The sequence below is a fragment of the Octodon degus genome, unplaced genomic scaffold, assembly GCF_000260255.1.
Source record: "Octodon degus isolate 3935 unplaced genomic scaffold, OctDeg1.0 scaffold00008, whole genome shotgun sequence".
NCBI classification, from domain to species: domain Eukaryota; kingdom Metazoa; phylum Chordata; class Mammalia; order Rodentia; family Octodontidae; genus Octodon; species Octodon degus.
In genome coordinates this window covers 28,586,560-28,600,589 of record NW_004524584.1, presented here as the reverse complement: position 1 = coordinate 28,600,589, position 14,030 = coordinate 28,586,560, and the positions used below count along the sequence as shown (strand labels likewise).

General features: G+C 43.3%; 1 protein-coding gene across 1 annotated transcript in view; it reads left to right on the top strand.

Moving 5' to 3' along the window:
* Positions 1–14,030, top strand: part of Ctnnd2 (catenin delta 2) — a 927,345-nt gene that overhangs the window by 789,989 nt on the left and 123,326 nt on the right. The window contains exon 17 of the mRNA XM_004625202.3: positions 8,479–8,652. Within this exon, the coding sequence (XP_004625259.2) occupies positions 8,479–8,652 (174 nt within the window). The remainder of the gene's footprint in view (positions 1–8,478; positions 8,653–14,030) is intronic.

Sequence of the window (14,030 nt, the reverse complement as noted above, 5' to 3'; positions counted from 1 at the left end):
TGCCCCGTGCCTATCACTGAATTGGAAGAATGTCCTAGTTCCCCTGGCCTGTTTCAGAGCAAAGCAGACTCGTGTCTTACCCTAAGAAGGCCACCTTCCTGGGGAGGCTGTGCCCTTCACCAGGGCTTTGTACCGGCAGCCGGCAGCTCCAGGCACGCAGCACCCTGCGGCCCAGGGAACTACAAGGAGACTCAACGTCTATGTTTGCTTAAGGCATTTTTTGAAGACATATGGGGACTTGAGGACATGGTCCAGAGTCCTGTGATGGTGTCCAGGGGTGGGCACTGTGTCGTCAGTCCTATTGCCAGAGCAATAGGATACTGACCTCTCTCTGACTGTGGCCAGGGAAGACCAAGGCCTGCACGGCCCACTCGAAGTGAGCCCAGCCAGAACGGGGAAATCTGCTCGGAAAAACGAAACAAAATGAGCAGGGTCCATGAGAAACAAAACCGCTTCTTAAAATTTTTTAACATTTTTAATGGCTTTAAAAACGTAATTTGCATAGTAAAGACATAAATGATCTTAATCCAGACATGACTGTGATCTAGTATTTTTATATGAGAGATTTTTGTCTCATAATAATCTGCTTCTTCACATAGTGTGTTGTAGCAGATTTAAGGGGTAATACTTACTCTTGTTTTTCTAGCCCTTTTCTTAGGTTATAGATGCCAAAGGCACAGTCGAGTACAGAATTTCAACCTTCTAGGGCAGTTTATCACATGACACAGGCTGACCTCTTTGCTTGCTGGAAAATAGCCCCATCGCACAAGAGCGAAGCCATTCCTCATTTTAGTAAATTAGCCTGTTTCCGAATGTTCTCTAATAGAAACTGTAGTGAACATCTGTGTAGTTAAATCTCAGTTAACTCCTTAATCATATGTTAAGGATGCATTCTTCTAATTGAAATATGTGGACCAAATGAATGGGTTTTTCTTTTACATTTTGGATACACAGAACAAAATTTATCTTAGTCACCAGCACTGACAACTTAAGTGTGTGGATCGGATGTTTTATTAATACCTTACGGCTATGTCTTCATGACGTGGACGCGCTTAGGTTTTCATTTCCTCATGCCATACACTGGTTTTATCCAGACAGCTTTCCTTCCCTCATTTGTGGCCGTGCTTTCTCTCTGGGTGCTTGACACCACTTCCTCTCCAGCCATCTGCTTCGTTCAGCTGCCCGTTCAGCTGCTGGCTGCCCACTTGAGCATCTAGGCCAACTCCAGTCTGGGTTCACCTGGCTCTCACCTCACCAGGTGCTGGGAGGTTGTAGGTCCACTCCACTCTTCCATGTCCTAGAGGCACAGACCACAGGCACTTTCACGCACCTGCTGCGGTCCTGCACAGCGACTCTGCTCCTATCCATGAATGAAGTTCTTCTTCCTCCTTCCAGCAGCGCCTACAAGTGCTGCACCTTTATTTTAGGCAAGTTTGCAGACCTGAGGCTCCTTGTCAGCTGTTCCATTGTGCTTCCTAGTTTCACTTTACTGTCCCAAAGTCCGTACCAGCTGAACTTGGTGTCATCAACTACCAGACTGGGCTATGCCACCATCAGCACAGGAGCTATTTGGGGCCCCTAGTTTTTTATTTTTGCAGTACCAGGGATTGAACTCAGGACCTTGCACTTGCCAGGCAGACACTTATTCTACTGAGCTATCTCCCCGGCCCTTGTCCTGTTCATCATTGGATATTTATCAGCACCCCTGACCTCTACCTTCTAGATTCTCTTAGCATCTCTTCCCCTGGTATGACAACTCCAAGGCCCTGCAGACTTAAACAGCTATCCCTTTGATGAGTAAAATTGCCCTGACTGAGCCCAGTCAAGATAAGACTGTCTTTCAAGACATGAATTACCAAACACCCAAGACCATAGGGTCATCCAAAATGTATGAGCACATCAGGAGCATAGAAATCCAACTGCAGGAGGACCATGCTCCAAATTTCCTGAGGTGAGGGTGGGAAGATAGAGGAGCAGAGAAGTTCCGCATGAGCGGTAGTGCTGCCCTCATCCTCTAGGGCCATGCTTGGAGAAGAGACGGGGATGGCCAGCAGCCCTCTGCGGCTCCGCTCAGGTTCCTATAAGGAAAACAGAGGTATTTTTAATGTTTATGAATTTTAATTGCACATTATCCCTCCATTATCCACCTAAGGGATATGGCCCCACTGGGACCCCTCTGCCCCTCCACTCCATGTAGAGAATCAGCAGGGTGTCCTGCAATAGCTTTTGTGCTAGTGCTTTGCTCAGAAAACACTGGATCCTGATTCTTCATTAATGCACCTTTCTAATCACTCAAATTTAGAAACTCTGCCTTCTGCAAGGGGGAGCTGGGGACAATACAGTGTCTCAGAAACACAGCTGGCTGGCACCAACTCTCCTCTCCTTCAGCCTCAGCTCAGGTGCCTCTGTGGCCTCAGAGCAGGGCTTGGGGAGCACACACAGCTGTCTTTCTTCTTGAAACTCCCAAGAATCAAGATGAAGAATCATTTCTTTCCTGGCTTTGCACAGTTAATTGAAAACATCCAATACCTGCCTCCTCTAAAGTCTGACCCCCAAAAGGCTGGAAAGGGTCCTGAAACACTGAAGACAAAAGCAACACAACTCTATACTGTTCAGAGCAAGCTGAGCAAAGGAGCAGACAGAGGACGGGCTTGGAACTGTTTTTTTTTTTTTTTGTTTTGTTTTGTTTTTTCTCCCGAAGTACTTAACAGTGGCTGCAGCCTAATGAAGCCAAAACTTACTGGAGAAAACTTTCCCTGGCAGTTTACCAACTTAGAGGCATCTTCTCCATTTTGCAATGTGTAATGTCCCCTGGGAAGGACGAATGGGATCTTAAAAGTCAAGAGTATTCCCCTGTTGCTGTGGATTCTGTCCCTTTATCTTGCAGCATTTCTGGTCTGTTACTTATTTCACGGAAGATCCTTTTTAAAAAAATTGGTCTCCCGCATATGCAGTAGATATGAAACTACCTAATTGGTTGAGAAATTTGGGGATTGAATCTCAGGAGGGTGGCAGGACCCATCTTTCTGTTTCCAAGATGCAATGCAGCTCACCAGGAGCAGTTCCTTTCTGAGCGTACCCTTGATTGGCTGAGACCGGATCAAAGCTAGGGCAGATCAGAAAGAGGAGCCTGGATTTCCACGCTTCTTTTGCCGTGGAAGTCTTCCTCCCCATGTAGTGAATGCTTCCTGTCTTCTTTGTGGTACCCAGCGCAGGGGTAGAGACCAGAGGCTGGGACCATTGGCATATTAGCTCAGCAGGGAGATAACGTTGCAGCTCTCCTCACTTAACAGGGACCCTCATAAATGTAGCAGTGGTGGCCATCCCGTGAGCTGCCTGTCACCAGCAGCCCTGCGCTTGCTAAGCCTCTCTGTGAAGTGCACTGGCGCCTGGACCTACGCTTGGTTCACCTCCCGACTTCCAGCCACAGGGTGTGTGTGCAACTCCCTTCAGATAACGAGCAATTAGCTTCCACCACTCTCTCCTCCAGTCAACTGCGACAGAAATCTTTTAAATAGATTTCTATAAGGAAACCAAAAGCATTCTTAATGTTTATGAATTTTAGTTGCACATAACTGTATGTTCTCATGGGGTTCAGCATGCTATTTCAATGTAGATATATAATGTATAATTATGACCGCAGAATTGGCGTAACAGTCACATTTTTTTTTTAATTCTTTTTTGTGGAGAACATTTAGAATCTTCTCTACTGGATTTTTTAAAATGCATTTGGTAGAGGGTCTCACTACACAGCTTCGACTCGTAGTGATCCTCCTGTAATCCCAGTGCTGGGAGGCTGAAAACAGGAGGATCACTATGAGTCCAAGCTGCGTAGTGAGACCCTGTGCCAAATACTTAAATTTAAAAAAAGAGAAACATCATATCTGAAGTTATAACTGAGGATGTTTGTTATTCTCTTCCTTTCTAACATTTTTGAACATTTTGGATGGGAGAATACAAATTTTCAGTTCTGTACAGTTTTACAAGTTGGGTGTATGATGCTTGCTAATTACGCTAGTCTTACCATCATACATTTGGAGCGAGGCAGGGGACTGGCGGTAGGTTACTGACATGTTGGAAGTGACAGAAGCTAACCTGGTTATACCCCCTCTTCGGGTTTGTCCCCAGTGGAACTTCCTGGCAGGAAGGTCATACCCAGGCAGGGAGTAGGCTCCCTACCAGGAAGACTTTATTGGGCTGCTTACTATGTTAGTAAAAAAAAAAAAAGTTCTAACACTTTGGTTAATCCTTAGCTTCATGAACTCTAAGTATATGTGTAAGAGCCTAAATCTCCATAAATACAAGGATGAATAGAAGGAATGTTAATACCAGAAGCACATCCTCTGGTATTTTACCTGCCTATTAGCATTTGAATGCCCGCCATAAGCCATTCCTTTTGTCCCATAGAAATCTCTCTCTCCCGATTGCTAACATGTTGCTTCTATTATTTTCATACAATTCTAACATTTAAGTGATACCTCAAGAATCAATCCCTGCTAGCACATCTGCAAGTTGTATTTGTTGCAAAGTGACAGATGAAAATAAATACATTGTACAGCACTGCAGAACACTCACTTACTTCTTCAAAACCGTGGTGGAGAAGGGACAAGAAAAGCATTGAAAAGCATTTTCAATGACAGATGCTTTTTTCTTCTATATTTTGTATTCCCTTTTCCTACTCTGCTTGACTCTTAAATTGTAACCCATGGAATAGATGTATGCATAGATACGTATATAACTTGATCAGACAGATAGATACATTAGAAATATTCTACTGATTGGGCTGGGGAGATAGTTTGGTGGTCTAAGCGCCTGCCTGGCAAGCACAAGGACCCAGGTTCGGTCCTCGGTACAGTGTGCCATGCCAGCCACTGAAACCAGGCATGGTGGTGCACGCCTGTAATCCCAGCACTGGGGAGTCTGAGACAGGAGGATCACTGTGGGTCCAAGCTGTGTAGCAAGATCCTATACCAAATAAATAAATCTTTAAAAAAAGAAAGATTGATTGTCCCATGTTGGTTTCCTACAAATACTTTGTGTCCTTAGCTGGACCATTTAATAGAAATGGACCATAGAAATCTCTTGTCCTCATTCTGTAACATGTTGCTTCTGTTATTTGCATATTTCAAACTCTTATAAGATTTTTGGTGCTAAGTCCTCAAGTTGTAGTCAAGACATAGTTTGAAAACAGTTTATTAATATTGCACTGGCCAGATAGCTCAGTGGATTAAAGCACCTGCTTAGCCAGATGTAGGGACCGGGCTTCAATACCAGGTGTACACTGCCACCCCTGCCCCCAGGGCGTGCTGAGATGGTGATTGAGACTGGGCGTGGTGGTGCACACCTGTAATCCGAGGACTTGGGAGGCTGAACACAAGAGGATCACTATGAGTCCGATCTATGCAGTGAGACCCTGTAGACCCTGTACTAAATACATAAAAAAGAAAAAAATATATATGTATATATATTCCTATGTTCTTCATGTGTCATACATTTATCCACTATTTGCCTTCACTCAGTGATCCAGTTTTATAGAAATCCTAGAAAAGAAGCATCCTGCTTTTAAATTTAAATTGTTTTAATTGTGAATTGTTTCCCTTTTGATCAAAGAGTTGCACATTGCACAAGTTGTCATAGGACTTCACGTAGCAAATGACTACCATTGAAGTCCGTGTGAGCCCTGTGTGGTGAGGGATGCTTGTAATCATTGCATTCCAGGAGGCTGAGGCAGGAGGATGGCGATTCTGAGAGCAGGCTGACCAGCTTACAGACTTAGCAAGACCACGTCTCTGCATGAAAAGAGGACTGGGGATATAACTCAGTGTGAAGACCCTCGGTTTAATGCCCAATACCAAATTAAAAAGTAAATGGAAAAAAATTGGCCAAAAAGGAAAAGAAAGGGGTCACTCATACAGAGCCACTTCACCCCCACCAGTCAATCCTGCCTGTCTTCACCACCACCTTTCCATTTCTCGAAGCTAGTTAGCTGGACAAAATAATGTCAGGGACGTCATTATGCTAACGTGCTTCAGGATCCATTCCAACCATTTTCATTGCTGCAAATCACTTTTGTATGGACAGTTGATACCTTCCCCTGAATGACATCAATAAAAATTTGAATAAGGGACCTAGATACATGTCAGTTACACTAGCTGGCTTTGCAGTCATTCCTTTTCTCCATGCTCTGAAGTAGCAAAGAATCCCCTTTGAACTCCATCGCTGGCTGTCATGGAAGATGGTCGGTGTGTATGTCAGTTGTGCTTCGGTTTCCCTCAGATTCTCTCGTTAGGCGGCAAGAAGTGATTATAATGAAAAATAGTGAAGAGTTACATCAATGACTTGTCAAAACAAGAAAAAAATTGTCTTTTGTTCATCCTGCTTTATTGCAAGAGTTAGGAAAGCGCCGCGCAGTCGGTGGCAAATGGGGAGGTCCCTGCCGGCCCTCTCCTACCCATCAGCTGTCACTCTGCAGTGGGCGCCGATCACCACCTCTGTCACCACCCTGCTGTCGCATCAGCGCGCACACCGGAAATCTCATCCGTGTGCAGCTACAATTTCATATTCAGTTTTTTTCTGGATAGTCTTGAATGTTTATGTGAAAACGGCAGTTTCAGTGTTGAGGGAGATGGCAACGCGCGTAATGAAATGAACAAAAGCGAGCGAAAGCGTTTTCTGTTTCTTCTTGTACGAGCACGAAACCTGCTAGTAGCTTCCTCTGAGCAGCCGGAAGCTGCTGCCTCACCTCGCAGCTCGGCAGAGCCACAGCAGGACGGCGGCCGCCACTTGCCAGCGCTGTCCTCCCGTGCAGCGCGACCACCGAGTCTCGAGTCGGGAGCCAGGGCAGCGAGGCGCGCTGATTCACTTTCAGTTTGCTTTTAGTGCCTAAAAGCAGGCTGCGGGCTTCGTGGCAGCGAGGCTGCGCAAGGTGCAGAGGCCTCTCGGGGCGGCGGCCAGGCCGCTCCTTGTCCCGAGGCTGAAAGGAAGGGCCAAGTCGCTGGCAGAGCCCTGGGGGGCGTCCGAGTCTGCCGCGGGACGCCACTCCTCGCTGGCCCTTGATTTTCATCAGCGAGAAGACGACAGTTTTGAGTTTTGCTCTTGGGAGATGACTCTTACCATTGTTTGTGGAAGTTAGAGCGGCTGTAGTCACATTTCCATTTTTATGTTGCGGAAAGAGGAGACGAGCCTATACTTTTATCCAGGGAAATTTTCAAAATTAAAGGACTTAGACTGTGAGATAAAATTCTGTTGACACATTTATTCCCACATTTATACATATATCAGTTTATATATAATCTATAAGAAAGTTTAGGATCCATCATTTACATTATATTTAAGTAATGATTAATGCACACAAGTAAGCTAAACAGCTTAGTATTCGCACCTTAAAATTGCAAAACAATGTTTTTTGTTTCACAGTGATTTTTCTCGGAAGTGAATAAGGTATAATTTTTCTAAAAATGCAGTATATTTTATTTCTGCCCTCATTATATTCATTTTCTTTAGTTTTACAAAGATGAAATCTTCATGTAATCAAAGCTTAGAATCGTATCAATTTTTAATGTTCTTTGAATCATAAAAATGATAAATTTAAAATATAAGAACAAAGAGGCATTTCAGCCATGCATCTTCATGATGACCGTGTACCTTTATGATAAAGCACAAGCTTCCTACAGCTTTACATCTTACTTTGTTGGTTTAACTTTCATTGTTATCATTTGTCCAAGTTGCTAACGTCCTCATAACTGTTATTTTTAATGGTGTGCTTATTCTTTTGTGCCTACAAGCCATAATTTTAGAAGTTATGTGTAATTAATTTTTAATTACATATTCTCCCGTTATCCATTATATTCAATTCAGAGCAAATAGATTACTGTATAATCTACACCTGCCTGTAGCCCATGTCCCTGCATCCCATAAACCAAAGCAATTTTCTGTCTTTCATTCATCTTGTCATTTCTTGGAAGTACTGATGGTCCCCAAAGTCAAGTAAATGTGCATCTTGCAAATTAGGTAGGAATTATCACAATTTTGCGTAAGAACTGTGTGTAAGGAGCCATAGTTCTACATGAGAAATGAAGGCCTTTTGGTGTTGGCAGCTACCTTGCTTGGCTGATTATGCTGTTTATAAAAGATGCTTCCCTGATCTCTAGCCTCCTGCCACCCAGCCAGCCTAAGGCATCTCTGTCCCCACTTCCTGTAGCGAGTGTGATGCTGTTGTCCTCGGGCAGCATGTCTCCTGCAGCTGCCGGTTGCACCCCCTTCTGCCCTTGCCCATTCTCACTGCCCCTCCTCTGTGCTGTGCTCCCTGTGGCAAGAATGACCCTCTAGCCAGGGTGGAGCCTCCCCCCACCCCGCTGGCCCCTGTGCTATACTCATATTCACCTCATGTTGTGATGTGTGCCTGGGAGGTGCGTGGAAGGCGACACTGCAAGCATGAACATGTTAAAGATGTTTACTCTCTCGTTTTTCTTCCACCAGTGGGATGGAGTAGGACCTCTTCCAGACTGTGCAGAACCACCAAAAGGGATCCAGATGCTGTGGCACCCATCCATAGTCAAACCCTACCTCACGCTGCTCTCTGAGTGCTCAAACCCAGACACGCTGGAAGGGGCAGCAGGCGCCCTGCAGAACTTGGCTGCAGGGAGCTGGAAGGTATGGCTAGTTCATTGCAATACGAAAGAAGTCTGGAATGATGAGCGAGTCTGTAGGGCTTAACACAGGCGTAGTAGTGAGAAATGTAATTCTCATAAGACATTTAGGGTGTTAGAGAAAAGACCAATATGTTGAGTCTTCTGACTTAGAAAAGTATCACATGAAATTTTGTTTCTTATGATCTGCAAGACCATTTTGAACCCAGATGAATAGAGGAGAGGACAGTCCTTGAAAATGCTGGAGCATGCGTGGGAGTCAGTGTGGAGAGCTGAGCTATGTCACTTTCGGGACTGAGTGTGATTTGTTGATGTTTTTAAAACACATTTATTGACTATTGGAAATGAATTTCCAAACTTCCTGTAAACATATCGTGTGAATACTTCACAGGTTGTACTAGGTTCAAGTCCCTAAAGAAGAGACCCCCTTGCATTTCTGAGTTTACAAAGAAGAAAATCATTGTTATTTGGACAATGGTGCTAAAGTCAGTGTAAGACACTTAAGAAAGCCAGTTTCTCTGAGTCTTCAGAAACTTACACCATTTCTCATTTTCACAGAACTTCTCAGAGCCCTAAGTTTGGGTAGAAGGGATTCACCTTAACAAAGCACTCTCAAGTCTGATCACTGAGATCCTGTCACATGAAAAAGTGTGGCTGCTGCTAAAGAAAGACACATGGGGAAAGTGTCAAGGGAGAAAATAAAAAAGAGGTTTCTTTATTTTTTTATTTTTGATGTCATGTTCCATCCATTTACTATCAAAGCTCAGTGTCTCGAATACTCATAAATCACTTTTTTCTTTCACATTTGTCTTCTTGAAAGTGGTGCTAATGTTGACACACAGCCACAGATAATTTTCAGAAATTCAGAGCCGCACTGCCACACAGCCTAGCCGCAGTACTGCGGTGCAGCGGCGCCCGTCCCTCCACTTGCACCTTCCGATGCTGCCTTCCCCCCACCTCTCTCTTGGCTTCTCCATCACTTCATTTCCAGGGCTGCAGTCCCACTTGCAGCACTTCCTTCTGCATCAGCCACTCCGGCTCTCAGGCCCAGCCCTGGACAAAGTGTGGAGCCAGGTGCCAATGTAGGCAGGCTCCTCCCTCAGGGAGACATCCAACTGTCCCTCTCCTTCCCTACCCTAAAGCCTTCCCCATTGCTTCTCCCCAACATGTTCCTGGGCTAGAAGTGGAGAAGTCTCTTGATTTCAAACAGAGTTGTGGGGAGAAAGGTTCCCAGGGCAGACTCACAGCCCTAAACAATCAAGAAGGGGTCCTTATGGAAATCACCTCTTTGGAAGAGACCTTAGGTCTCAGGTTCCTTTAAGTTTTGTTTAGTTCTAGGAAGCGTTGCCCCAGTTCCCACATCAAGCCAAGGGTCTACCTGTTCTGGGTGTCAGTGTCACCTCATGTGGTTCATCTGCGTTATCTTTAAACAGAGATCAGTAGCATCACGCTGACTCGCTCCACACGGTGCAGATGTGTCACAGCACGGGGCACAAGGACTGGATGTGGCCAAGAGCACATGCCTCCTGCAGGTCCCCACCCCACACCCCTGCTTCGTGTTACCAACTGGACTGCCATGGAAAAGCAGGCTCTAGGCTGATTGTGACCCATATTTGATGGAGGCAAATCAAGCATTCCACCTGGAGATACGCTTTGTTACTTTACCAGTCATTCCTTGAGAAGAGATACGTGGGCCCTTATCATGACAATTTAATAATGAAGCAGTGCTTTTGGCCACTAGAAAGCTTTGACTTAAGAATGCCACTTTTAAACTCTATATACCATCTGTTCCAAAAGTAAAGAGGAAATATAAATAATATGTAGTAAAATACCCCAATCAAATTTCTAGAGTTAAAAGTGTCAAGTCTGAAAGCAAAGCTATATGGAATGAAATTGACAGCACCTTAAATAGTGAAAAACAAGGGCTAAGAAGATAGCTCAGTGGAATAAGTGCTTGCCTGGCAAGTGCAAGGTCCTGAGTTCAACCCTGTGGACCACCAACTAAAAAAAAAAAAAGTTTGGCTTAAATAGTGCAAAACAATGATTAGTGAATGTGAAGGTAAAAAAGTACCCTCCATCTAAAATTCAAGATGAATGTTAGCCTTCCTTCATTTAAGCTGAAGGTCCTTGCAGAGTTACCAAGGCTGTTCCCTGAAAGGGAATTTGGTGCGTAAGCCCCTCATGAGCCAAAGTCAGATCTCACTTATCTCTTCATATGCCCACTGATTGCTCTGTGCTTCACTGAGCAAAAAGCACTCACACAGCAGCACTTAGCTCAAGCAGTGTCTGCCCACAAGCCTTCTCTGGTAGCACCTATCAGGAAGCATTTGGTCGCCCATGTTGTGCACACGCTGTCCCTGGGTGACCACGTCGCATGGCCCTTTACTTGGTGCCTTGATACAAGTGCAATATAAAGTATGAAAGAGGTAGGAAGGAGTCAGAGGAGAGCGCACTCTCTTCTGGATCTCGAGTCAGGGCCCAGTGGCCCGAGGATTTCTGCAGTACTGCCGAGCCCTGAGGGTCACCGTGGCGAGGGTCCTGCATCAGGTACCAGGCACTGGGTCACGGGCAGCCTGGTTAACTGAGATGTCAGACACGAGGACAAGAGCATGAGAGCTCTCCAGTCTCTTGCCACGTTTATACTCACCCAGTTCTCTCCCACTTTGGGTTCTCGACTGCCAGTTATGAAGGCAGTACGATGATGCGCCTTCTGGCAGCCACACCCTGCTGACTGCTTCTAGCACAAAAACTTGAATTTTAGGCCAGCACAGTTATTCCCACCATAGGATCCATGCCTACATATCCAGATGTTTATCTGAAAAAATTTTAATACAAATGTCGACTATTAAGAAGGGGGAAGAGGCCATCAAAGAGCTGAAATCAGCATCGCAGGGCTGCCCTGTGTTACAAAGCTTAATAGCTATGGCCTGAGATTCCTCAATTACATTACATTTTAGGTAACAAGGGAAAAATGCAGCAAACGTGGCCTTTAAGCAGGCGCACATGCCTATGATGCACCATAGAAGCAAGAGTTGATACCCTCACAGAAAAGAGATGAGTTTGGTTTTCTCCTTAAGTAAATACAAGAATTAAAGAGCCAAAACATAGCAGAGGTCATCCATTGTCCAGGCTGTACTGTATCTGCTATATGGATAATCTTAATGCCGACCTTCTGGGCCAGGGAGATGGCTCAGTAGGATAAGCACTTGCATGGCAAGCGCAAAGGTCTGAGTTCAATCCCCAGTTCCACCAAAAAAAAAAAAATTGTGACCTTCTGTCACCAAGAAAATCTCAAATTGTTACTTGTATATTTTGGAGGACAGAAAGCATTTTTGAAACATTTATATCCCAATGACTAAAGTTGCATTTTGACTCTTAGGAGGTTGGTCTTATTATAAGTTCTGCTGACCTAATAATTCTAAGCAAATGGGGTTGCTAAAAAATATTTCTGTGTATTTATAAATATGCACATGCCTACACAAGAGTTTTCTTTTCAAGATACACATACGCAAACTTGTAGAGGAGACAATCATACTAGCACCGACTATGGTGTGATTTATTAATCTACTGTATTACATGGAAAAGAAGGTGAACAATTCTTAGAGAAGGTTGAAGATCTTGGTTAAACCAAACACAGATAAATTATTATAATTTCAAGAAGATTGAAAATGATTCCACCCCAAGCCAAGTAAAGAAATCCTTACTTTAAGAACAATAATTTCATGTATCAACTCCCTACAAAAAAGTAATTTTGTGTACTGTAAACATGTATTAATAAAAAATAAAAATTGACAAAAAAGATAATTTTAAGAAAAATTTAGACGGATTAAAATCCTGACTTATGATCCATGGATTTTCATGCTAACAGAGTTACTGCAAGAAATCTAGAGTTCAGAGAATGTGTTTTCATAGCATCTGCAAAATTTAGTGGTATTTCTTTAGTGTCCTTAACTTTTTATGGCCCAACAAAAACAAAAGTGTGGAGGTAAAACACCAGAATTTTGCATGGAGACAGCTTTTTATGGGCCTCATCGTCTGAAACGATAACTTCACTTTATGAGAAGAGCCTGCAATGCCCCTTTTCTGTGACAAACTGACTAACAAACTAGATTTTTATAATGGCTCTAAACACTTTTTAAACTTTAAAACACTCGTTACTTGGTTTATGAGCATCGGAAGAAGATAATGGCATTGTGCAGAAGGAAACATAAATATTTTTGGCATGGACTCCAGTTATCTTTTTCTCTTTACAGTATGGTGATTTTGTTTGTTGCAGAATATTAAATCAATGGATATAGTAGTCTGAAGATTTTCAAAATATGATGGAATGCTCTTTTGATTCCCATTTATGGCTTATTTCCACTGTAATTGAGCTTTCTGGAAACTTAGGACTTCAACTGTAGAAATACACCTGTACTAGCCATGAAAGCAAACAGGTCAGATAACAGAGCATGATCAATTTTACTATGAGACTATGGCTATTCTCAAAGAATACCCTTTGGCCATTTATTTTGAAAATTAGAAATAATTTTTAAATGCTTCATAATATATAAATATTCAATTAGATAACTGGAAAGCAACATAGATTTAATAAAGAAAGAAACAGAAGCTCTGACCATATCATCCAACAGAATAAACTATGAACTTGGTGTGGTTTAGAAGACAGTGTATCTTGGTGCAAGTGAGCCAGAGCAGAAGAGTGGAATGTAACAAATAAAAGCAAGAATCGCCATTTGTCATCTAAGATAAAGTGCAGTGACTTGGTCCAATTTAATAGTGTGAGGCAAAGCAAAAGGTTTAAATACAAAAAAAAAACAAAACAAAAAAAAAACCAAACAGAGTTTTGAAAGATTATAATGGAAATGGGTCATGGACCATTGTACCTAATGGGTAATAACCACGGCCAGTTTTAAAAAAATCAAAACCACTGTATTATCCAAGGACTCTGCCCTATTGTCAAATTCCTAGGCATGGTACTCTCAGATGTATGACCAGCGCAAAGCAGGATAAGAATAGCCCCTTCTAGTTAGCCCAAGATGGGCAGGGGATGCCCATAGCCAAGTCCTGACGCTAGCAATTTCTTGTCTACAAGATCCAGGACACAGTATTGACGTTAGAAATTATGTACAGTGTGAATATTGTACACCTCCAAGTGAACTATAGGGTAGTATCTATTTTTTATAGCTTGACAATGGTGTTATCACTGTCATTGGACAATCTGATTTCTGAAGTCCTAAATTACAAATATCCATTCAGAAATTATAGAAACTGCTGAAGCAGAGGAACTTCGCTTTGAGTTGAGATGCCAAATTGAATTTCCTCCAAGGAAGAAAGCAGTGATAATTACAAATCAGAAAATATGAAGCAGTGGATTTTTGCAAG